General features: G+C 38.9%; 1 protein-coding gene across 1 annotated transcript in view; it reads right to left on the bottom strand.

Annotated features, from left to right (window-relative positions):
• The window catches only part of DNER (delta/notch like EGF repeat containing), a 366,117-nt gene that overhangs the window by 36,264 nt on the left and 306,047 nt on the right, over positions 1–23,806 (bottom strand). The window contains exon 10 of the mRNA XM_023193935.2: positions 13,700–13,813. Coding sequence (XP_023049703.2) covers positions 13,700–13,813 — 114 coding nt within the window. The remainder of the gene's footprint in view (positions 1–13,699; positions 13,814–23,806) is intronic.

The raw sequence follows: 23,806 nt of genomic DNA on the forward strand, positions 1-23,806 counted from the left end.
CCATCTCTACTAAAAATACAAAAATTAGCTGGGCGTGATGGCACATGCCTGTAATCCCGATTACTCAACAGGCTGAGGCAAGAGAATCTTGAACTAGGGATGCAGAAGTTGCAGTGAGCCGAGATCACACCACTGTACTCCAGCCTAGGTGACAGAGTGAGAATCCGTCTTAAAAAAAATAAAAATAAATAAAAAATAGTAGATTAGACACTGCCGAAAAAAATATTAGTAAAGTTGAAAACAGAGCAATAGAAGCTTGACGAACTGAAACTCAGAAGGAAAAAAGACTTTTAAAAAAACTAAGCAGAGACTCTGACCCACTGGACAATTTTAAGCAGTCTAAGATAGATGTACTCAGAATCCCAGAGAAAGGATATGAAGCCAAAAATAATATTTAATAAATTAATAGCTAAACATTTCCAAGTTTGATGAAAACTGTAACCACAGATTCAAGATGTGCAACAAACCCCAAGCAGGATAAACACAAGAAAATCACACACACACACACATATCACAGCGCAGAAGTCAAAGCAACTGCATCTTGGATGCTGATCCACCATGTTGGCTTCTGATTAACCACAGTTCCAGGAACATCTCTAAGGATTCCAGTGTATGTACCGTTCCTTGTACAAGAAAAGATACTTACCATAAATCCTGCCCTTTGGTCAAAACAACCTTGATGTTATTGTACTTCGATTGTCCTGCACATCCCTTCTGAACTACCTCTCCTCTGTGGATCATAAGCCCTGGGTCCACAGGGTAATAATGGTGTGGGTGTGGGGATCCACTATCTTGTTTCCCCACTACCCAAGACACAGACAGGCTTCTCTTCATAAGTCCCTATTAAACATTTATTTCTGATAAACTGAATATCTCAGCCAAGACCTTTCTTTAGCCTCTCAGCTTCCTCAGACTTTGGGGGCAGGTTTGCAGAGGCCTGCAGGAGCTGAGAGACCAAGAAATGGGCAAAGGGGATGAAGTATCTGTGTGGGTAATCCCAGGTGGCAGCCACTTCTATGTGGAGTGGTGTGGCTCACCTTTTAGACGCTTGTGTGTGGGTACAGGGACACCCCAAAAGGCTGGTGTGTTTAGAGTGACTTTTAAGTGAGAGCCATCTGTCGCACTGCAGTAAGGAAGGATGGCAAGCAGCCACTGCTCTAACATGGCCACTTCCGGGGCCATTGAGGACAGAAGCCCATCTAGTAGCAAAAGCAAAGTAAAACGGCTTGAGGGGGAGTTAAAATTAGAAAAGAGTTTCTAAAGAGCTGTATTGTCAAAAGTACATCTTTATTGTTTTAAGGTCTCTATTCTCTCTCTGTAAAACTTCTCAGTCAAATGAATTCTGTTTTCTCCATTTACATCTGTCTCTCCCTCCTTCCTCTTGCTACCCTCGATGCTACATGAGGAACCTACAAAAAGGAACTTCTGACAGTCTGGGATCCCTTGGAGACAGAAAATACTCCTCTTTGCGGGAGGTACCTCTATTTTTCTTTATGGAACCGCAAGAGTTATAAGCAGACAGATTCCTCTTGGGTCTAAAACACGGCTCTCTTTTGTATTGTGTTACCTGATCTGTTCGGCTTTTGGGAGTCCCAGAGTTTACTTTGTACCATGAGAGGACTTGCCCTTGCTGTGTGTAATAACTGGCAGTCACAGGTAAGAGATACAGTCTTAGAGGTGGTTGAAGGCACTTGGCAGAAAATGATTATTTCTACAGGGGGATACTCATTTCTTTGAGAATTTACATAGGAAAACTGTGGTTTGAGTACCTAAAGGCTACAGAAAAATGCCGTACTGTGGGATAAAACACCCTTTGGGGGATGGGCTGATCGCAGAATGCAGTGAGGTGCACTGTGGAAGCATTGCACTATCCAGTCCTGTAGTGTTTCCCTCTTTTGGGGGACCCAGGATTCAGTGTAAAATGGGATCCTTGGTTTTGAGGGATCTAAACATTCTGCCTTTTTGCTATACCTGCTCAAGTGTTCAGCCCTACAAACTGCATGCTTTAAAGGGCTCCACCCTGGGCCTGGTGCAGTGGCTCACACCTGTAATCCCAGCAATTTGGGAAGTTGAGGCAGGCGGATCACCTGAGGTAAGGAGTTCAAGACCAGCCTGGTCAACATAGTAAAACCACATCTCTACTAAAACTACAAAAAATTAGCTGTGTGGTGGCACACCTGTAATCCCAGTTACTTGGGAGGCTGAGGCAGGAGAATCACTTGAACCCGAAAGGTGGAGTTTGTAGTGAGCGGAGATGGTGCCATTGCACTCCAGCCTAGGTGATAGAGCAAGACTCTGTCTCAAAAAAAAAAAAAAACAGGTTCCACCCTACAGCCAATAATCTAGATAAGAAACAAACTAAGTGAAAAAGAAGACAGTTTTCCTGGCAATCTTGTTTTCAGATAACAATGGCAGTCTAAGTTCCCTGTCTTTGAGATGTAAATTTCCTACCTTGTTTCACCTAAGAGTCATGTCTTTGGAAATGATTAACCACCTAAAGCGGGGGAAAGAAACTGAAAACTGGCAAAAGAAAAATCTTATAAATCTATAAGATCTGCTTCTGTGTGTCTGTATGTCTATATTTTAAATGTGTCATGTATATGTGATATATCCCTACCAAAATATATAAAAGAGCTCTAATTAATTGGCTTAAAGTAAGTCCTTCAGACAAATATTTTATCAAGAAGATAGAAACCAACTCAAATGCCTTTTAGTTTTACATGATTTTAGCAATCTTTGGTAAATAAAACTAGTTTCAAGATTTCTTTCAGTAACTTAAGAGTTAAAGAGTTAAAATACTCAATACGGAAAAGTAGTATCATCTAGTTTAGAGGTTATTTAAAGTTTGTTTCAAAGTGAAGGGAAAAAAATGACATAGGTAAAATTAAGTGGACAGAAACAGAAAGAACAAAAGGGTGGGGAATGAGAAATTTTTGATTCCACCGTGGTCACGTGGTCACCACCTATGGTGTGGAGCCCAGCTGTGCTGTACTCAGTTGACAAAGGTAAAAGTTACCAATGCAACTTAGGAATTTAACTCTGGGGAAGGTGGTTCATTGGATGCGTAAGAAAATGCAGACTAATACGGAAAAAGTGAAATATTAAACCCCTTGGTAATGGTTATCTATAATAGCTAAAATGAAAGTAAAAGAGAGTGATGGTTGGGCCTCGAGGCTGAACCAAGCTCAGATGTGGGTCTGTCTGAGCATAGGTCACTAGCCTCAAAGGGGAAAATTATGTCAGGGCAACAAAAAGTACCTCTGAGACTCTGGTTACAAGAGGGTAGTCAATGTGAGGCAAGGGCAAAACCAAGTAACTACTGAAATCAGAAGGTCTAGTGTGAAGGAATTGCGCCATTTTGTAGGTAGGATTATTAGCTTCCTCAGACTTTGGGGGTGGGTTTGCATAGACCTGCCCACTGTGGAACAAACAGGCACATCACAATCAACCTTCTAAAACCTAGTCATGAAAACTCCTAAAAACAGCCAGAGTGAGAGTTCTGCTTTTGGAAAGATGGACCAGATATATTTTCCCTATCCCTCCCACCAAGGACAAGTAAAATCCCTAGACATTGTACATAAAATAAACATAAGAAAATTCCAAGAAGTTGAGAGAAAGAGATAGACTGGCTAGTAATCTCAGGACGTAAGGAACAACACAATTGTGAGCTCTCTGAATTTTCCTTTGGCCTCATATATTCCAGATTAGGTGCTGGAGAAGGCAGCAACCGGGAAATGTCAAAAGATGCAAAAAACAAAACTCCCACGAAAGCCTGTTCTCTGTAACCAAAGAACCAATATAGGGGCAGCCTAGCAAGACAAAAATTTATAGATAATAACTGTTCCACTCCAGCCAAACACTACAAAAAAACAAAAAACAAAAAACTGGAAGTCCCCTCACCCCTGCCACCAAAGGCCAAGTGGAGAGCATGGACTTCCACCCTCCAAAGCACCTCAATCACCCAACAATAACAGAATGCACAATCTTTTCAAGTACCCACAAAACATATGCCAGTATAAACCATATTCTGGGCTATGAAACAACCTCAACAAATTTAGGAGAATTGAAATCGTAGAGTGTTCTCTCACCATAATTAAATCAAACTAGATATCTCTGATAAAAAGTAACAGGAAAACCTCAAAACACTTGAAAAATAAACAACATGCTTATAATTAATCTATGGATCAAAGAGGAAATCTAAAGGGACATTAAAAATAAAAATTAAATTGACTGAAAATGAAAATACAACATAAACTTTGTGGGGTACAGCCAAAGCAGTGCTGAGGGGGAAATTTATAGCACTAAAATGCATGCATTAGCTGTGAGAAAAAGCCTAAATCAATACTCTAAGATCTCACCCAAAGAACCTAAAAAGAAAGAACAAAAGCAAATTAAGCCCAAAGCAAAAAGAAGGAAGAAAATAATAGACATAAGAGAAGAAATCAATGAAATTGAAAACAGAAAAATAATAGAGAAAATGAATACAACAAAAAGCTATTTATTAAAAAGATTAACAAAATTGACAAAACTCTAGCAAGATTGACAAAGGAAAAAAGAGAAAGACACAAATTACCAATATCACAAATAGAGCAGAAAATATCACTAAAGACTGCAGATGTCAAAAGGATAATATAGAAATACTATATTACAACTCCACAGGTAAATTTAACAACTTAAAAAAAATACTACTTCCTCAGAAAAAAATCACAACTCATCAAATATAAAATAGATGATTTAAATACTTTTATAACTATTCAGAAAATTGAATATATAACTTTAAAACTCCCCAGAAAGAAATCTCAGGTGCAGATGCTTTCACTGGTAAATTCTATTAACTATTTAAAGAAGAATGAATGGCAATTTGATACAATCGGTTGCAGAAAATCGAATACAAAAGAACACTTCCCAACTTATTTCAAGAAGCTAGTTTTACTTCAATACCAAAACTAGGCAAATACATAATAATTTTTTTAAAAAAAGAAAGAAAATTATTTTATGTCTATATTCATGGAAAATACTTGTTTCTCACAAAACACAAAATAGTTTTCTTTCTTTTTTAAAACAAATACTTGTTTCTCATGAATATAGACACAAAAAATCTGAAACAAAATATTAGAAAATAGAATTCAGCAAAGTACTATATAAAATGAGTTATACACTATGACCAGGTGGTATACTCCAGGCATGCAAGACTAATTCAATATTTGAAAATCAACCAAGCATATTAACAAGCTAAAGAAAAAAATCACATGATCACAATATCACATGATCACAATATCAACCCATACAGAAAAAGCATTTGACAAAATTCAATACCCATTTATGGTTAAAGTTATCAGCAAACTAGGAATAGAGAGGAACTTCCTCAATTTGATAAAGAGCATCTAAAAAACACTACAGCTGACATTATCATTAATGGTGAAAGACTGAATGCTTTTCCCCTAATGCTGAAAACAAAGCAAAGATGTCTGCTCTTACTGAACCTAGTAGTAGAAGTTCTGGCTACTGAGACAAGACAAAAAATAAAATTTATACCTATCAGAATGGAAGAAATAAAACTGTCACTCTTTTCTGATGGCATAATTATCAGAAAATCCCAAGAAATCTACAAAAAAAAAAAATCTCCTAAAACTAGTAAGTTCAGCAAGGTCACCGGATACAATTTAAACATACAAAAGTGAATTATATTTCTATATACTAGCAATGAACAATTCTATTTACAATCACTAAAAATACACCACACACACACACACACACACATGCACGCATATATACATACACACTTGGATACTTTACAGGGAAAAAATGTTGATGAAAGAAATCAAAGAATATCTAAATAAGTGGAGAGTCACACTGTGTTCATGAATTGGAAGACTCCAAATAGCCAAGATATTGATTCTTCCCCAAATTGATATACTGGTTTATTGTAATTCCTTAGCAAAATCTTTTGTAGGTACAGACAAGATTATTGTAAAATTTATATGAAAAGGCTAAGGAACTAGAACAGTTATAACAGTTTTGGAAAAAAATAAGGTGATAGGAATTATTCTGCCCAATTTCAATAGTTATTACAAAACTACAGTTGTTATTACAATCAATGAAAAAGAAGAGCCCAAAATAGACCCATATAATATGGCCAACTGATTTTTGATGAAAGTTCAAAAGCAATTCAATGAAGAAAAGAAGAAAAGATAGCCTTTTCAGCTAACGATGCTTGAAAAATTATACTTACATCAGCAAATGTAAATAAAAGAGCCTCCTCTAGTTGGAAGATCTCAGGAAAGAATGCAAACTGTGAGAAAAGATTCTAACTATATTACAGATGTATGGAACAACCTCACTAAAGGGCCCGAGGAGGAGCTGACCTAAGTGACTTTGGAAATGGGTAGCATCGGTAAGACTAAATGCAAAATAAGTGGTACATAAACACTATACTCTAGTTCATAAGGTTGTTTCCTACAAGGGTATAAGTTAACAATTCTGATACTGCTATACCTGGATACTGAAACTGAACAATTAAGTAAATAAATGATGGATGATGAAAGGCAGTATTTGGTTGTTGGTGTGAAGGGTTTACAAATAAGCAAGGGGAGAAGGCTAGAACCATTCATGCTGTAATAAACTAGAGTTGGAGACATCACTGTGAATTCGTGTTTAGCTTAATATAGACAAAGATGACTACATCATGCAATATTTATGGATGAGTACATGTCCATGGGTTAGTATACACATGTACCTCCTCGCTTTGTCAGCTGAGAGGACCTAAAAGCAGTGACATCCCAATAGAAACAAGCACAGCTTAGTACCCAAATCTTAGTTTTAATACTATTCTCCAATTATAAAACCAGAGACCCTTAGAGAAATGAATGACTCTAGAACTGGAGCAGGAAATACACAAGATGAGGCTGAAGCATCTTTCAGTGCCAGAAGGTATATATGTTTTAAAAAGCAAAACAAAAAAGTAGCCACAAAACAAAAAATTAACCACATTAATGGGGATGTGTCAAAGAGGTATAGGAGCCAACTGAAAGAACTACCAATGGCCAAAGCTGGAACATTTTGAACAACAAAATAAATTTTAAAAGTATTGGATTATAACCTAAAGTATTAAATAAATATCCTGAACCCATAAATAAATGATTAAATAAATACACAAAAGGAGGAGAATAAACAAATCTTTCATCCAGAAGAATTGCAAATAATTCATGTAGCTACTTTACCCTCAAAGAGCGAGAGCATAACTCCTCTCTTGATAAGTGTGGACTACACAACACTTTCTTTGGAAGGAAATCACTTCCTCCCAAATAGTTAAGTATGGAAAGGGGGAGAAAGAGTAACATTACAGTAGAGAAACTTGACAAACGCTACCGCAGCTAAGTGATCAACATCAACATCAATGATCACAAATCTCACTGACAGTAATGTAGCCTTGATGTGATGTGATAGGATTAGAAAATGGACAAAAGACAGAAAGAAACATTTCTTCAGAGGCTATGCAGATATCAAATAAGCACATGAAAAGATGCTCAACATCATTTATCATTAGGGAAATTCAAACTGAAACCCTAATGAGCTATCATTTTACCCCTATCAGAATGGCCCAAATGAAAAATAGTGACAATACCAAATGCTGGCAACGATGTAGAGAAACTGAATCATTCAGACATTGTTGGTGGGAATATAAAATGCATAAGCCACTCTGGAAACACTTTGGCTATTTTTGTAAAACTAAGCATGCAACTACCATATGACCCAGCAATTGAATTTCTGGGCAATTGTCCCAGAAAAATGAAAATTTATGTTCACACATAAACCTATATATGACAGTTTACACCACCTTTTTTATAATAGCTCAAAACTGAAAACAATCCAGATTCCTTTCAACAGGGGACTGGTTAAACAAACTCTGGGACATCCATACTTTGGAATACTGCTCAGCAATAAAAAGGGAGAACTATTGGCCCAAAATAACCTAGATGCATCTCCAAAGAATCATGCTGAGTGAAAAAAAAAATGAATCTCAAAAGGTTACACACTATATGATTCCATTTATGCAATATTGTTGAAATTACAAAATTACAAGAATGCAAAATACACTAGTGGTTTCCAGGAATTAAAGATAGTTGTGGTGCAAGGAAAAAGGGTATTGCTATAAAAGGGCAAATGAGGAGTCCCTGTGGTGATGAAAATGCTCTGTATCTTGACTATATCTACGTCAGTGTCCTTTCATAACTAGTATCCTGGTTATGAAATTGTACTGCAGTTTTACAATACGTTATCATTGGAGGAAACTGGGTGAAGGTTACACTGGATCTCTCTCTATTACTACTTGCAACTGCAATAATCTCAAAACTAAAATTTTGAAAAACAAGCCAGAGAAAACTAGACCCATATATAATCAATCGTTTTCTAACAAATGTGGCAATGAAATCCAATGAAATCCATGGGGAAAAGATTGTATTATCAATAAGATGCTGGACTAACTGGATATTTACATGGGAAAAATATTTTCCATCCTTAAGTCACACCATACACAAAAATTAACTTAAGACACACTCTATACCTAAACTTAAAAGCAGACCTATTTTTAAAACATTTTAGAAGAAAACATTGGATAACATTTCACCATATTGAAGTAGACAAAGATTTTTTACAATACCAGAAAAGCATAAACCATAAAAGAAAAAAATTGATAAATTAGACCAATTACCAAAATTGAAAACTTTACTCCCCAAAAGATACCATTAAAAAAATACATGGATGAGCAAAATGTATACCTGACAAAGCACTTGTATCCAGCATATATAAAGAACTCTTTGAAATCAATAGTATGACAAATAACCAAAAATTTTTAAATGGGCAAATTATTTGAAAAGATAATTCACAAGTAAAGACATATGAAGAGCAAACAACCACATGAAAGTTGCTGAGCATCAAAGAAATTGAAATGAAAATGTCAATGAAATTAAAGCACTGATGGTATTTTGCCATAAAAATGACCTAGAAATTGAAATATTCTATTGTGAACTTAAAGACAAATATCAAAAAATAGTTGAGTTAAAAGACAGAGAGAAAGATATAGTAACATCATTCCACCTTTAATAATGCACAAGAATTTTCTGCTCTGGTGAGAAAGGAATGGGTCACTTGTGTCCCAGCTGTTCAAATGACAATGTCAATGGGCTTGGAAGAATCTTTGGCTTCCCTGTTGAAGTACAGTAACCTCATGTCCAGTCTATGGTTTCAGGTAAAAAATAAAGCAGGTCCTGGAGAATTCAGCCAGATAATTCCAAGGGGGCAGAATTGCAAAGCTTCGGAGACAAGAGTGGTCCCAAAGTAAGACAGTAACTGAAGGGTGGACAGGACCTAGGCCAGGACAGTGGGCCTTATGGAGAGAGCTGTGTAGAAGGAATGAAATGCTTGAAGAGCAGGGAGGATCTCTGTTCAGATGACTGGAGGAAGCATATTTTCAACCAGAAACCTAAGTTCAGCAAGAGAGGACAGAGTCCCCCACATACCACACCCTAGACTTTATCTGATGGCCTAAGAAAGCCAGTTTAATATGGTAAATATGACATTGGATTATCTAATTATATAGCAATGATTTGCCCAATTCACTCCACTCAGTCAGGCAGAGAGTTTTTGAACACTCAGTAGCTGGCCAAGTGTAACTTCTGCTAAACCTCAGATACAATGAAAGAGTATTGATTCTAAGGTAGCTCAACCTCAAGAGCAGATGCACCATACTCCTTGTATGGAAGCAGTTAATGTTTTATCAGCCACTCCTGGAACCTAGTTCTCAGGATACAATAGGTTCTCTTTAAGGAAAAAAGTGGTTTTATGATCAAATAGATTTGAAAGATAAAAGCAAATGTGATTCTTTACTGTAAGACCTCTGAGAACCTTGAGCACACAGACATCCTTTATGAATCTGCATGTGGGATGTATCATGTCCCACATTTACTTGGTCACAGAACACTTTTTTCCATGGAGCATCTCCTAGGACCAGTTTTCTGTTAAATACATTAACAGCACAACCCCTGAATGACTTTAGGAACTATTCTATGGTCCTCTGTAGGCTGAAAAACTACCAGGACGGAATAGAATAGACCACTTGTTTTCAAAAACCAGTTAGAGTGATGTTTAAACCTACTTCAGTGAGACCCACTGCACCCTGAGATCAGGGTGGGTCTCATGAAAAAATGCCCAGGGGCAGGATTGCTGGTGGGGTATATATGGGTATGGTGGGGGTAGGGTAAAGGGATAAGCAGAGGGGGGCTGAAAGGCAAGAGATGGAGGAAAGGGACCTTACTGAGAAGAGCCTGATATGGTATGTTCAGGTATGCAGCAGGCAAAGGGGCCCAGGACAAAGCTGGAAAGGCTGGATGGGGCCAGACCCTCAGGTCTTAAAGATTATGTTAAGGACTTCGATCTTTTACTTAAGGACAATAAAATGCCAATAGGTGATTTTAGGTAAGGAGTGATAAGATTAGATGATCATGCATAAGGTCTCTACAGTATGAAAAATGGATTAGGAGTCAGGGGGAATAGGTGTGAGGAGACCAGATAGGAGGGCTTGTACCGGCCCAGGTTGGAGGTGAAGGCAGCATGGTGCTGACTCTGCAAAGAAGTAAAAAGATCTAAGAAGTTTTTAGGAGTCCTTGGTAGTTGGATGGAGGTAAGAGGGAAAAGGAGGAAGGTATATTAGTCTGTCCTCATACTGCTATAAAGATACTACCCAAGACTGGATAATTTAGAAAGGAAAGAGATTTAATTGACTCACAGTTCTGCGTGGCTGAGGAGGCCTCAGAAAACTTACAATCACGGCAGAAGTCACCTGTTCACATGGCGGCATAAGAGAGAACGTGAGCCAGCAGGGGAAATGCCAGCCACTTATAAAACCATCAGATCTCATGAGAACTCACTCACTATCATGAGAATAGCATGAAGGAAACTGTCCCCACGATCCAATTACCTCCACCTGGTCTCTCCCTTGACATGTGGGGATTATGGGGATTATAATTCAAGATGAGATTTGGGTGGGAACACAAAGTGTAAACATATCAGAGGATATCAAAATGGTTACCCAGTTTCTGGCCAGAACAACTGGGAGTGATGGTAATGCCATTTGATGAGCTACAGATATTTAAAGATGGAAAGGAGAAGAAGATCTGAATTTGGGGTGTCTTTGAGATATTCAAGAGTATATGTGGAGTAGATAGTTGGAGTTTCACTAAATATTCTGGAGAGAACATGGCATTTTCTCATAAAATACTGAAGTAAATTTCAAAAACATTAGAGACTTAAATGCATAAAATTAATTCATACATGATTAGCATAATGGAAGAGAATATTTCTAAAATCTTGATATATAGAATCTTTCTAGCATGAAACAAGAAAAGAAACCAAGACCTCAATATGTAATTAAGTAAAACTAAAATATAACAAGTGGAAAACACAATGCTTTGTCCACATTTAAAAGGCAAATGATGGTGGTAAAATATGTCTAACCTATGGCAGATAAAATGTTATATACTTAAAATAAAGGGCTATTTCAAATCAAGAAGAGTAAAGATTAGCAGGAATGGGCTTATAAAAAATCAGACAAAGGATGTGAATAGAGAGTTCATAAAGGAAGAAACACAACCAGAAACATAGTGTTCAACCTTACCATAAGTCTAAGATCTACAAATTTAAGCAACACTAAAATGGTGTTTTTGACCATTAGAATGACAATTTTCATATTTGTGTCAAGACAAGGAAATAAATGCCCCTGTGCACTTTTGAAGTACATATCAGTTCAATGTTTGTTTTTTGTCTCCTCTTAGCGAGTAATATCGAAATATGTGTGTATTCTCCCGGACTCTGGGGTTCTATTTCTGCAAAATTATACTAAAAATAATAAGTACACAAAGTTGTATGTACAAGAAGATTCCTTGTAATATTGTTTATAATGGGGAAAAGTTCTCAATTGCCCAAAAGTTGAATTGTGGATGGAACTTTTAAAATATCATAATATCATATAATGGACTACAGGGCAGCCAGTAAATATAAAACAGAAGCTATTCCTTGATGTAAAAACACATTTATGACATACGTATATTTTAAGTGAAAAGTAAATTATAAAATAGTGTGAACAGTGTGACTCCTTTTATATTCAAATATATATGCATATACACTATACGCTATATACTACACACACATAGACCTTCAGGAAAGTCTCTGGATTATCAGAATGTATCAAAATCTTAATAACAGTGATCTCTTGGCAGAGCAGTTTTTAGTGGTGGGATTTTTTTTCCCATAGTCGTATATTTTCTAATTTTTCTTCTATGCTTTTTATTACTCATAGGATAAGAATATCTGGAAAAAAACCCAAGATGGTTCCCTAATATTATTTTTGCCTCCACTTGTGAGTATAAATGTCTGCGTGTGTTTATAAGCAAAACAAAGCCATCTGTGAATCATTTTTGGAGTGAGCCCACTTCTCAGTCCCAAGAAAAGCCAAAAGGAAAACACAGGCTATGACACTGATAAATAGAAGGAAATTTTCCTACACTTTGGCTTTTGTCACCTTCGCCAGGAGCACAAATGAGGCTCCCCTGGGATGGCTTAGGGACCCAGGCTCTGTGAAATTCTCCAGGGCTTGGGAGGTGGCCACAGAGGCTTAGCAGAGGAGAGGTGAACACAGCAAGATGCTCTCCAGCCAATGATAACATATATTTTTATTTGGCTTCAGAGCCCACCTTCTTCTGTGGGTACTTGATATGTCATCCTCTTCCAATTTGCAATCCAGAGTGACCCTTAGGCTTTTGTTGGTTGAGCAAAACTCTAAAAACATAGACTTTGTCTTACTCTCTACATTTCAAGATCTCTGGGTTCTGTTGGAAAAGCTGGAGATGGAACATTTTCTCTCCAGTGGTTTAGTTTCTTTTATCTGTACTTTCTCTGCCTACATGTCCCAAAGCCTGGGGAATAGAGAGTTAAAAGCCTGAAAGATAAATTAATCAATAACAAATGTTTTCTAAGTCTCCAAAAGAATCTGATGAACATTTGAGAGACTACCCTCAGCACAAACACGTACAAACCACATTTCACATCTGGTTTTGGAGATTCACAAAGTCCTTGAAGCTCATGAGGGGGTGACTTTGAAGAAGGACTCCAAGTTAGGCTGGAACCCCCAATCTAGAAGTGGCTCCTCCTGCTCGGTGTTCAGTGGCCACCAATGTTTCTGGAGAAGCTAGTCCTGCCCCACCAATCTCGCCTCCCATCCCACTTTCCCCTGACACTTTCATATCTTGCAATGAAAATAAATATGGCAGCTGAAAGCAGCATCTACTGAAGACACACCCCTTCCTTCTTTCCATCTTCTGACTTTCATTAACCCATCACCTTTTTCAAGTGTTCATGTAACGGCTCATTTCTCATGTTTCATAGTCCTAGCCTGGGAAATGTACAGTAATGACAGTCTTTGTAAGTCTAGACGCCAAACAACCATCTCAGAAAAGCCTCATTTAATGAGGCTCACACAATGGATTGTTTTAAAATAGATCTTCATCCGGGCCATGCCTCCTTAGATTTTGTAATGGTGTTTATATTTTGCAATATTTTATTCATGATGGGATTTGGGTTTTTTTAACATCTGCAATCTCGGGCACTTCGTGGTAAATTTCAAAACTCAGTCCATGGAATCACTTGCCTGTAAACCCAGGTGCACAGATGCACGTGCCATTCAGGCCATCACTGTCACAGGTGGCTCCGTTCAGACAGCTGACGTTAGCGCAAGGATCCTTGTACAATTCACAGTGTGTTCCTGCAGAGAAACAAGCAAAATAGGATGACTCATCCAGGACTCTCTAGCTCCCATGGTCTCCGAAAGCAAAGTCGGAACACTCTGGAACAATGCAAGGGAGATTCCCAGCATGGGTGTGTGTGGGTGAGTGTATACACATGTGCCCACTCATGACTTTAGACTGTTGTAAAAACATGCCTTATGAGAAAGTAACACATTCGATCACTGTCCATAAGTCCCACCATAGTCTTTTAGCTGTACTTTCTCTGTCTACGTGTCCCAAAGCCTGGGGAACAGAAAGTTAAAAGCCTGAAAGATAAATTAATCAATAGCAAATGGTTTATGAGTCTCCAAAAGAAACAGAAAATATCTAGATGGCCTTGATAAAATATAATATTAGCAACCTGAAAGTGAAGATGTAGAATCAGATATTAAAGTGAGTCCCAGTTCTACTTTGAAGAACTGCAGAGCAAAGGGGAAGCTGCGTGATACTTAGACTTCATTCTCAAAGACGTCACTCCATGCTTTATGTCTAATTTATTCCTCACAACAACACTATGAGACAGTTATCCCCATTCCCCCATTTTACAGATGAGGAAACTGAGGAAAGAGTGCAAGATCACAAGCCTGGTAGGAAAGGAGCTGAGATTTGAACCTGCCCGTAATCCCATCCCAGAGTCTGTGTTTGCTAAGTAGGCTGTTGAGAGTGACCCTGAATTGACTGCAGAAATAAAACTCCATGGAGCTCAGCACTCCTTTAACAAAGAAGAGGCTTTAAAAAAAAAAAAAAAAAAAAATCTGTAAAGTAAAACAGAAAGTTTCTCATTTACGTTTGTTTTTAAAAAACAAAAAAAGACTGTTTGTGCATGTATGTATGCAAATGCCTTAAGTGGGACTGGATTACTTCTAGGAGACTTGATTACTTTGATTTTCACATCTGTGTATTTCTACATTATTGGCACCTTTTTAACAAATATCTATTCTTTTATAATTTTATTAAAAACTTTAAAAATCTAATGCTATTTGAAAGGTGGGATATCTGCTGGTATTACACGGCATGCCAAGATGGATGAATAGATTAGTGTGTGTGTGTCTCTCTCTCCTCCTCCCTCTCTCCCTTCCCCTATCCCCCACCCCTTGGAGAGAAAGACAAATTACATTCTATCTTGCCTAAGAAAGTACATAATGATATGCTCACACTTCCCAACAGCCTCGAGAAAAATATGCATAAAGCAAATAGTAACTGAATGGTATTTACTTAATTTTCTCTGCACTTCATTACTTAGCTCATGTTGTGCAAGGGACTGCCACACCCAGTGACTCATCCTTCAGGCACTGAAATCATCCTTGCTGGGCTTTTCCCTTCTTTCTTTCTCAATGCCTTAAGAAGTAGGGCTCAGGAAGGAGGAAAGGAAGTAAGAGAAAATAGAAATGGAACTTCCTGTCTATATTCACACTAATGACTTATTTGAGCCAGGTAAAGCTCAAATTTTAGAATAAATGACCTGTAATTTTTTTTCATCCTTTGCTCCTTCTAGCCAAGTCATCGACAGTGTTCTGCCTGGTATTTTTCTGAAGCATCTTTCAGATCTTTGCCTTTCTTTCCTTTCTGAGACCACCCCTGTGATCCCACTGCCTCATGCCTCGTGCCTGCTGCCTCCTGCAGCCATGCCTTAGTTTCCTCTGTCTCCAGGATGAAGAACGAGCCTCCTCAACGTTCTTCATCCCTAACCCAGGTTGCATGGTAACATAAAATATCAAAATAGTGTTGAGACTAGCATAAATCTAGTCATTCTTCCTCATTTGGGTGTGTATGGCCTCTTCTCCCAGGAGTCTCTATTTTTACTTTCCTACTGATTCACAAGTAGACTGGGCTCAATTGAAAGAATAAAAAGCAGAAGAGCCTTTTCTGCTTCAAAATGTTTATCGCAACACAAAGACTCACATATTTACAAGTTCCCATTGGGCTGATCAATGGGAGCTAAGTGACAAAATAGTCTTTTGGTTGTAGTGGGACATACAGCCACCACCAACGTTCAGAGGTGCCCGAAGTCTAGAAAACATTTCCATTAGACCTGAAGTCAAAGAAATCAAATGATTGTCACTGGGTTTCTAGTAATAAATTAACATCACTAACATACCAGCACACAAACTACCACATTTTAAAAACAAGACTGAAAAGCAAATTCTAGGCCAAATATTTAAGCATCTTACCTTTTATTTAAAGTCTTCAACAAAATAGACTTGATAATAAGCAATTTCAATCTTCTGGGTGTTTGGGGTTTTTGTTTGGATGGATGGCTCTTTTTTGGAGGGTGGGGAGGCAATACTTTTTTCCCTTGTTAATTTTATTTTTCAAATGGTAAGACATTTGGTCCCTTAAGCGTCTATTGAGAGTTTCCTGGCAGCAAGACTGGACAAAAGCTAATCTTCACAGAAACCTGATTATGGAGGAGCAAGATGGTGTTAAAAGTCCCCGGAGAGCACTTTGGTGACTCACATTTCTCTATCGTAAACCTTGTTAATCCCTATATAAAATATATTTGTCATATTGCTCAGCTTGTCATTCGAGCTGAACAACTCTGAGCTAAAAACTTTAAACACAGACAACTGACAATCATGGACACTACTGATGTGCCAAGGTGTCTCCACTCAAACCCTTCTCCTCTGGAGGTCCCTAGGCCCCCTCTTCCTGCCCTCCTTACCACTCCCATTCCCAGAAAACATCCAGTCTTGGGCACCCTGTTTCCTCTGAGGAGTCACCGTCTTTCACACCCTTCCCCCAACCTGATCTCTGCATATTTAACTAATCTCTCAATTCCCAATCCAAATGCCCTCTCTCGGCAAAGCTGAACCTTGATTTTCTCAACACAGATCACATTCTTCCACCATTGTACCTTGAGAGCATGCCTGGACTGTCACGATCACAGAGGTCACTGTGCCAAATCATAACTTATCTGCTCTCCTGACTGATTCTCCCACAAATCTCTCAAGTCCTGGAGAGCAGAGGCCATATCATAATGCGTGGAAGAAATTATGGACCTAGCACCGGAATCCTATCCTTTCAATAGGGGCAACGGCCAGTGTACTTTGGCTGACACACAGGTGAGGCTGCCAGAGGAGAGATTCCAAACTCCAAATCTGCCTCAAAAACACCCTATTTTGTCAGAGAAAACCAGGTCCACACTTCAAACTAAGTCTGTGGAATGACACATGCATCACCCATTGGCAGAGGACGCAGCACGCACTATTACAAAACTGATGTTTAGTCTCAAGCAAAAATAAACTGTAATTCAGTCAAAACTAATAAAAATTCATACTTTTCATATTAAGGGATGGAGAAGAAATGTTTCTAAAAAGACTTTGATTCCAACAGGGTTCTTTACAGAAGTTAATTTTAGAATTGAAATAAGCTAGAATTCAAAAAGCACTACACCAATTATAAGTCTTTGTTATCGTAACAAATTTAGTTACAATTAATATTTGAAAAATGAAAATCATTATTTTATCTCCAGGAAACTAAGCCAGTAAAGAAGTGTTATTACACTTAATATTTACTTTAAGACATCATCTCATTTCATCCAAACTTAGTTCCTCTATGAAAACTTTTTCCAGTATTTCAATCTTTACAGATCTCAACATTTTCTAAACCATCTCAGAAATTACAATTGACATCTCAGCCTTAGCCTTATTATTCCTGTGTGTCACTCAGTCTGCTCATCTGGTTAAATAATAGCCCAAAGAAGGAAGAAACTCTGACTTATCCTTTTTATATTTATCACAGTACTTGAAAGGGCTAGGTGCACAAAATAACCAGAAATTCTTGTTCCCTGGCTAAGTAGAATCTAGCAAAGGAAATAACTTTATCCAACAAAGAAGGAGTTCTCATCCTTTCCATTAAAATTTCTGTAGCCTTTAAAAATAAATAAGTAGGTACAGGCCGGGCACAGTAGCTCACGCCAGTAATCCCAGCACTTTGGGAGGCCAACGCAGGCAGATCACTTGAGGTCAGGAGTTCAAGACCAGCCTGGCCAACATGGTGAAACCCCGTCTCTACTAAAAATGCAAAAAATAGCCAGGCATGGTGGCACACACCTGTAATGCCAGCTACTCAGGAGGCTGAGACAGGAGAGTTGCTTGAACCCGGGAGACAGAGGTTGCAGTGAGCCAAGACAGTGCCACTCCACTGCAGCCTGGGTGACAGAGCAAGAAAACATTGCCAAAAAAAAAAAAGTAAGTACAATGTACAATGTAATTAAATCTATAATCCAGTGATCTCATTTCTGAGACTCTATCCCTTGAAAGAAATCCAGAAAGTATGAAAATATAAAGATGTTAATTCCAGAAATATTTGTAATAGCCCCACATCAGATGTAACAACAAGGCAATGGATAAGGACTCCCTCATGGGAACATTACAAAGCCACTTAAAATAAAACTAGTAAGACTTCCTAGCAATATGTAAATCAAGCATAATACCCTATTATGAGTGAGCAGAACAATATAAAATTGTAGGTATACTCAATTATTTAACAGCAAAAACATGGATACTAAAAACAGAATGGAAGCAACACAGATTATTATGGCTCATGTTATGTTGTAAAAACATGAGTAATTATGAATTTTCTCTTTTCTTCTAAATATTTGTTATTGTTATGTTATTTTCATAATGAAATATCAAAGCTTTTTTCTAAATGTTATCACCAAAAATTTCAAATACATATATTGTTGATCATTTCATTGGATCCTCTAGAAATAAAAATCAATCACTATGGGGCTGTTCCTTGACCTTTTGACAACATGAGGTATGAACACTAAACAAAGTCTTAGAAGTTCCATCATAAACCAGCCTTGAACTACTTTTGAAGGACGCAGCAGTGTTTTGGATTGTCTGAAGGTGGGTTACACAGAAGCCCTCCATGAATTTTGCTTTCTAACAATTCCGTGATCTACAGTGGAGACTTACATTCCATGAAAATGTTTAAGTTGGTTTCCTTTACTTAATTCATGTGTTAAACAGTAGTTCTAACTCAAGTAAAGGTAGCCATCAAGCATGTGTTCTGTGCAAGCCACCACAGTAAGAGCTGTAGAGAATTTAAAATGAGAAAGAAGCTATGGAGTCACTGTCTTTCCAGAGCTTATCATGTACTGTAGGGAAGCAGAAAGTCTGAAACCAAAAAGAATTTAATACAAGGCTAAACATAATTGTCATGGAAAATATAAAGAAAATACTGAGAGAGTTAAAGGAGGAAGAAGCCACATCTGTTTGGGGGTCAACATTTCAGACAGTGGATACAGTCATAGGAGTGGATGAAAGCAAAGAGGAGGGAGAGAGAAAGAGGCCTGGAGGCCCACGTCATTCACAGCGTCTGGGAGACCAAGACTTAGTGAAGGCAGAGAGGAGAACCTGGTCAGGAATGAAGTTGCAGAAGACACAGCAAGGCGACATGCAGGAGGGACCTCAGGGCCCAGTGGGGCAAAGGGACAGGAACACTGGCTGAGTCAGAAGTGGAAGGGGAGGCTTCATAGATTTCACCAAATGACTTCAATTACTTCATCGTGAATTTTCCTGAAACCTCTTCTACTGGAATGATATGGACAAGGGCCAAGAGCCATGGTTGAAAAAGCAAAAGGGAAGAAAGGGACTTTAAGCAGAGGGGGACACAAAGAAGTCAAAGAAGAGGTTTTTAAAATTATTATTTATATGGAATTTACTTAGAAGTGCAAGAACATTTTTTTTTCTTTAGCAGTCCAGTTTTTCTAGAAGCACTTATTTAAAAAGAATTATCTTCTCATTCCTAACAATTCCTCTTTAAGAGTTATACATTATTATTATAGACAATGGTTTCTGGGCCATTCTTCAGTTTTGGTTATCTGTACATTCTTGCAGGGGTAATATATGAATGTAACAATAATTGTAGCATTATAACGGTTTCTTTTGTTTTGTTTTGTTGGTTTTTTTTTTTTTTTTTTTTTTTTTTTTTGAGACGGAGTCTCGCTCTGTCGCCCAGGCTAGAGGGCAGTGGCATGATCTCAGCTCACTGCAAGCTCCGCCTCCCGGGTTCACACCATGCTCCTGCCTCAGCCTCCTGAGTAGCTGGGACTACAGGCGCCCACCACCATGCCCAGCTAATTTGTTTTGTATTTTTTTTAGTAGAGATGGGGTTTCACCATGTTAGCTAACCCAGGATGGTCTCAATCTCCTGACCTCATGATCTGCCTGCCTCAGCCTCCCAAAGTCTGGGATTGCAGGTGTGAGCCACCACGCCAGGCCTATGATGGGTTTTTTAACATCTGGCAGAAGTTCCCCTCATTGCTTTTCTTTTTCTTTTTCTTTTCTTTTCTTTCTTTTTTTTGACGGAGTCTTGCTCTGTTGCCCAGGCTGGAGTGCAGTGACAAGATCTAGGCTCACTGCATGATCTCAGCTTGCCTCCTGGGTTCAAGTGATGCTCCTGCTTCAGCCTCCTGAGTAGCTGGGACTACAGGCGTGTGCCACAGCACCTGGCTAATTTTTGTATTTTTAGTAGAGACAGGGTTTCACCATATTAGTCAGGCTGGTCTCGAACTCCTGACCTCATTATCTGCTAGCCTCAGCCTCCCAAAGTGCTAGGATTACAGGTGTGAGCCACCACCCCTGGCCTTTTTTCCTTTTTCAAAATGTTCTTAGCTATATATTTGGCTGACTCCCTATTGCACTCATTCTCTTTAGGAGGATATGTATATACATATATAGAGAGAGTATGTGTGTGTGTTATATATATAGTGTTATATATAGTTATATATATCCTCCTAAAAATATAAAAATTATATATAGTTTAAAAAATATTAATATTAATATTAAGCAGTAAAAATTACCACTTAAAAAGTATATGTGTAAAGTAAAAAGTTAAAGCTTAACTTTATCCCTAAAATACTACCTATCCAAGTTCTAACTCCAGGTAAGTACTAGTTAGGAACTGAAATGCATCCATCTGACAGTTTCCTGAATGTATATAGACATACTATATGTAAATATATATTGGCAAAAATATTTCCAAAAGGGGGAGAATGTCCATCCCCCCACAGAGGGAAAAGGACAGGATCATGTGGCCTCTCACTTTCTCTCACTCTTCCTCTGGGCAGAAGAGCATGATTATCTCCTCCTGTCCCTCCTTTAATTCCTTCTACCTACCCTCCCCATGTCCCCACCACTCAGCTTACAAGTTCTACCATTTACTGCTACATTGCTAGGGTTTACCTCCCTGTTTTCAGCAGCCTTATTTAAACTTAAACCTAAATGTCTTTATAAATATACTAAAATTAAATAAACACTGTACCTGCCCATTGGGTTTGTCACCCAGGCTGGAGTGCAGTGGCGTGATCTCGGCTTACTGCAACCTCCACCTCCCAGGTTCAAGCAATTCTTATGCCTCAGCCTCCCGAATAGCTGAGATCACAGGCACCTGCCACCACGCCTGGCTAATTTTTGTATTTTTAGTACAGACGGGGTTTCACTGTCTGGTCTCGAACTCCTGACCTCAGGTGATCTGCCCACCTCAGCTTCCCGAAATGTTGGGATTACAGGTGCGAGCCACCACACCCAGTCAGGAGTGAAATCTTTAACACACTTGTATGCCTTTTAATGTTTCCTATCCTCACCCCCTTCAACACATGGCTTTGTTTTAAATAATATGAAACCACTATGCTTGTTGAAATTTTTCCTTAAGAGCAAGAGTGATAGACACAGCGCAGGGTGACCCCTAGTGAGTTACACCTTTGTGTAATTTCGTCCCCTTGAGTGTGAGCTTCCAACCAAGAGCAAATGGCAGTTAAGAGGTTTTGAAGATGCAATTAAGGTCTCTATCAGTTGACTTTGAGTTCCTCCCAGGTGGGCCTGGCCTAACCAGGTGAGACCTTTTACAGGGTCCAGGCTGGGTGCAGTGGCTCACACCTGTAATCCCAGCACTTTGAGAGGCCAAGGTGGGTGAATCACCTGAGGTCAGGAGTTCAAGACCAGGCTGACCAACATGGAGAAACCTTGTCTCTCTTAAAAATACAAAATTAGCCGGGCGTGGTGGTGAATGCCTGTAATCCCAGCTACTCATGAGGCTGAGGCAGGAGAATCGCTTGAACCCGGGAGGTAGAGGTTGCAATGAGCCAAGATCGCACCATTGCACTCCAGCCTGGGCAACGAGAGTGAAACTCCATCACAAAAAAAAAAAAAATCCAGGCCTTCCCGGGAGTTCAAGACTGGAAGCAGTGGGGGCTCTGCCATAACTGCTGGCTTTCAAAGAGCAAGCTGTCACAAATCCTACATCCACAAGGATACAAGTTCTGCCAATAACCTAAGGGGACTTGGAAGCTGATCTCTCACTATTCAAGCCTCAGATGAGAGCTCAGTCAGTCAATACCTGGCTTTCACCTTTGTGAGCCCCTGAGCTGGGAACTGACTAAGCCACACCTGGACCTAGGAAACTGTTAGGTAATAAAAGCACGTTGTTTTAAGCCAGTACTGAGTACTGATTTGTTACGCAGCAATAGACAGCTGATACAGAATGTAGATCTACTTTTTTCCAGAGACTTTCCTTCACCATTATATTACCAATCACAATCACATAAATATCATCTATTTAGACTTACGCCTGCATTTAAAGGCATAAATCTCTTCCTTCCATTCTCCATCTTCCCCTATCTGGATATCTTTGTTTTTAGTTTGTATTTGGGGGGATGCTTATTAAGGTACTTATCTTAGGGTATAGGGTGCTGTATTTTCTGTATCCTTGAATGTATGGCAATGTCTTTCTTTTGCCCTCAAATATAAACAACCCTTTAACTCCTAGTCCTTTTCATTTAAAAGTCTGAAACACTGCTCTGCTATTCTTTACCTTCATGATAGAGAGGGGCAGTACAATGCTGGTTTGATTCTCTTTCTTCTGTATGTAACCTGTGATCCCTTCGAAGAATCTTGTAAATATTTCTCTTTATCCTTGCAGCTGCAAATTTTACCAGGAAATCGCAAATTATGTATCACCTCCTTCATTAATCCAACTGCTGCCCTGTGAGCCCATTCTATTAGAAAATAAGACTTTCTTCACCTCACAGACACCTCCTTCTAGGAGTTAGTGAATTCTGCTTCTATTTCCACATGCTCCTTCTCCTGGAGCACCCATCGCTCAGGCAGAAGCAGATCTCTCGAATCTTTTCTCCATGTTTCCTGTCTTTTCACTCGTGGTTTCCACTTCCTCATATTCTGATCCTCTCATGCACTAGTTCCGCCTTTTTATTCAGAACCAAATTCAATTTTGAGGAGTATACATGACTTTTTTCACTTCCTTTCTTGAATGTTTAGAGCTGTTGTTGCAATTTTTGTTTTTATTTCCCTAAACTTTTCTCCCTCTCTGAGTTGCTGGTGTGGGCTCCTTGTACTGGCCAGGCTAGAAGGTGGAAATCTTGGCAGAGACAGACAACATAACACATTCCCCTTAGTGCTGGATGGGCAGCCACTGGGGTCCTGTGTACTAAGGCATGAGGCAGAGAGAGGCCTCCCAGTTTGGTGTTCTCAAGGCCACAAAAAAGCGGCGGGGTGGGGGGCAACTCAGCCTACTGTTCAATTTCCTTAAAGGGCAGCCCGTATCCATCAGATCAATACACCCCTCTGCCTCCTAGGGTCAGATGCAGCACAATTATAGCATGTACTTCCTCTCTACAAGATGAAGGATTCTTTGGACTCATCTGTTCATTGAGTCGTCAGTTCTCTCTGGAGCCCTCATTCCTTGTTCTGTTGTAAGCAAAGCCTCCTAGCACACATACCCTTTCTTCAGACCCCAAATCTTCACATGACCCCATCCAAGGTCATCTACCTTACTGAGCCATCCCTACCAGAGAGTCAGGAGGGATAAGGGATATTGAATGTCAATGTGTGCTGCCATCTTCCTAGAATCTTCATTTGTTCAGAGTAAGAAATCCATGAAAATATTTATAGACATGGCAAGGAGGAAGGGGAAAGGATGTTGAAGATATGTAGAGAGAAAGGTAA

Source organism: Piliocolobus tephrosceles, chromosome 11 (genome assembly GCF_002776525.5).
Source record: "Piliocolobus tephrosceles isolate RC106 chromosome 11, ASM277652v3, whole genome shotgun sequence".
NCBI lineage: Eukaryota > Metazoa > Chordata > Mammalia > Primates > Cercopithecidae > Piliocolobus > Piliocolobus tephrosceles.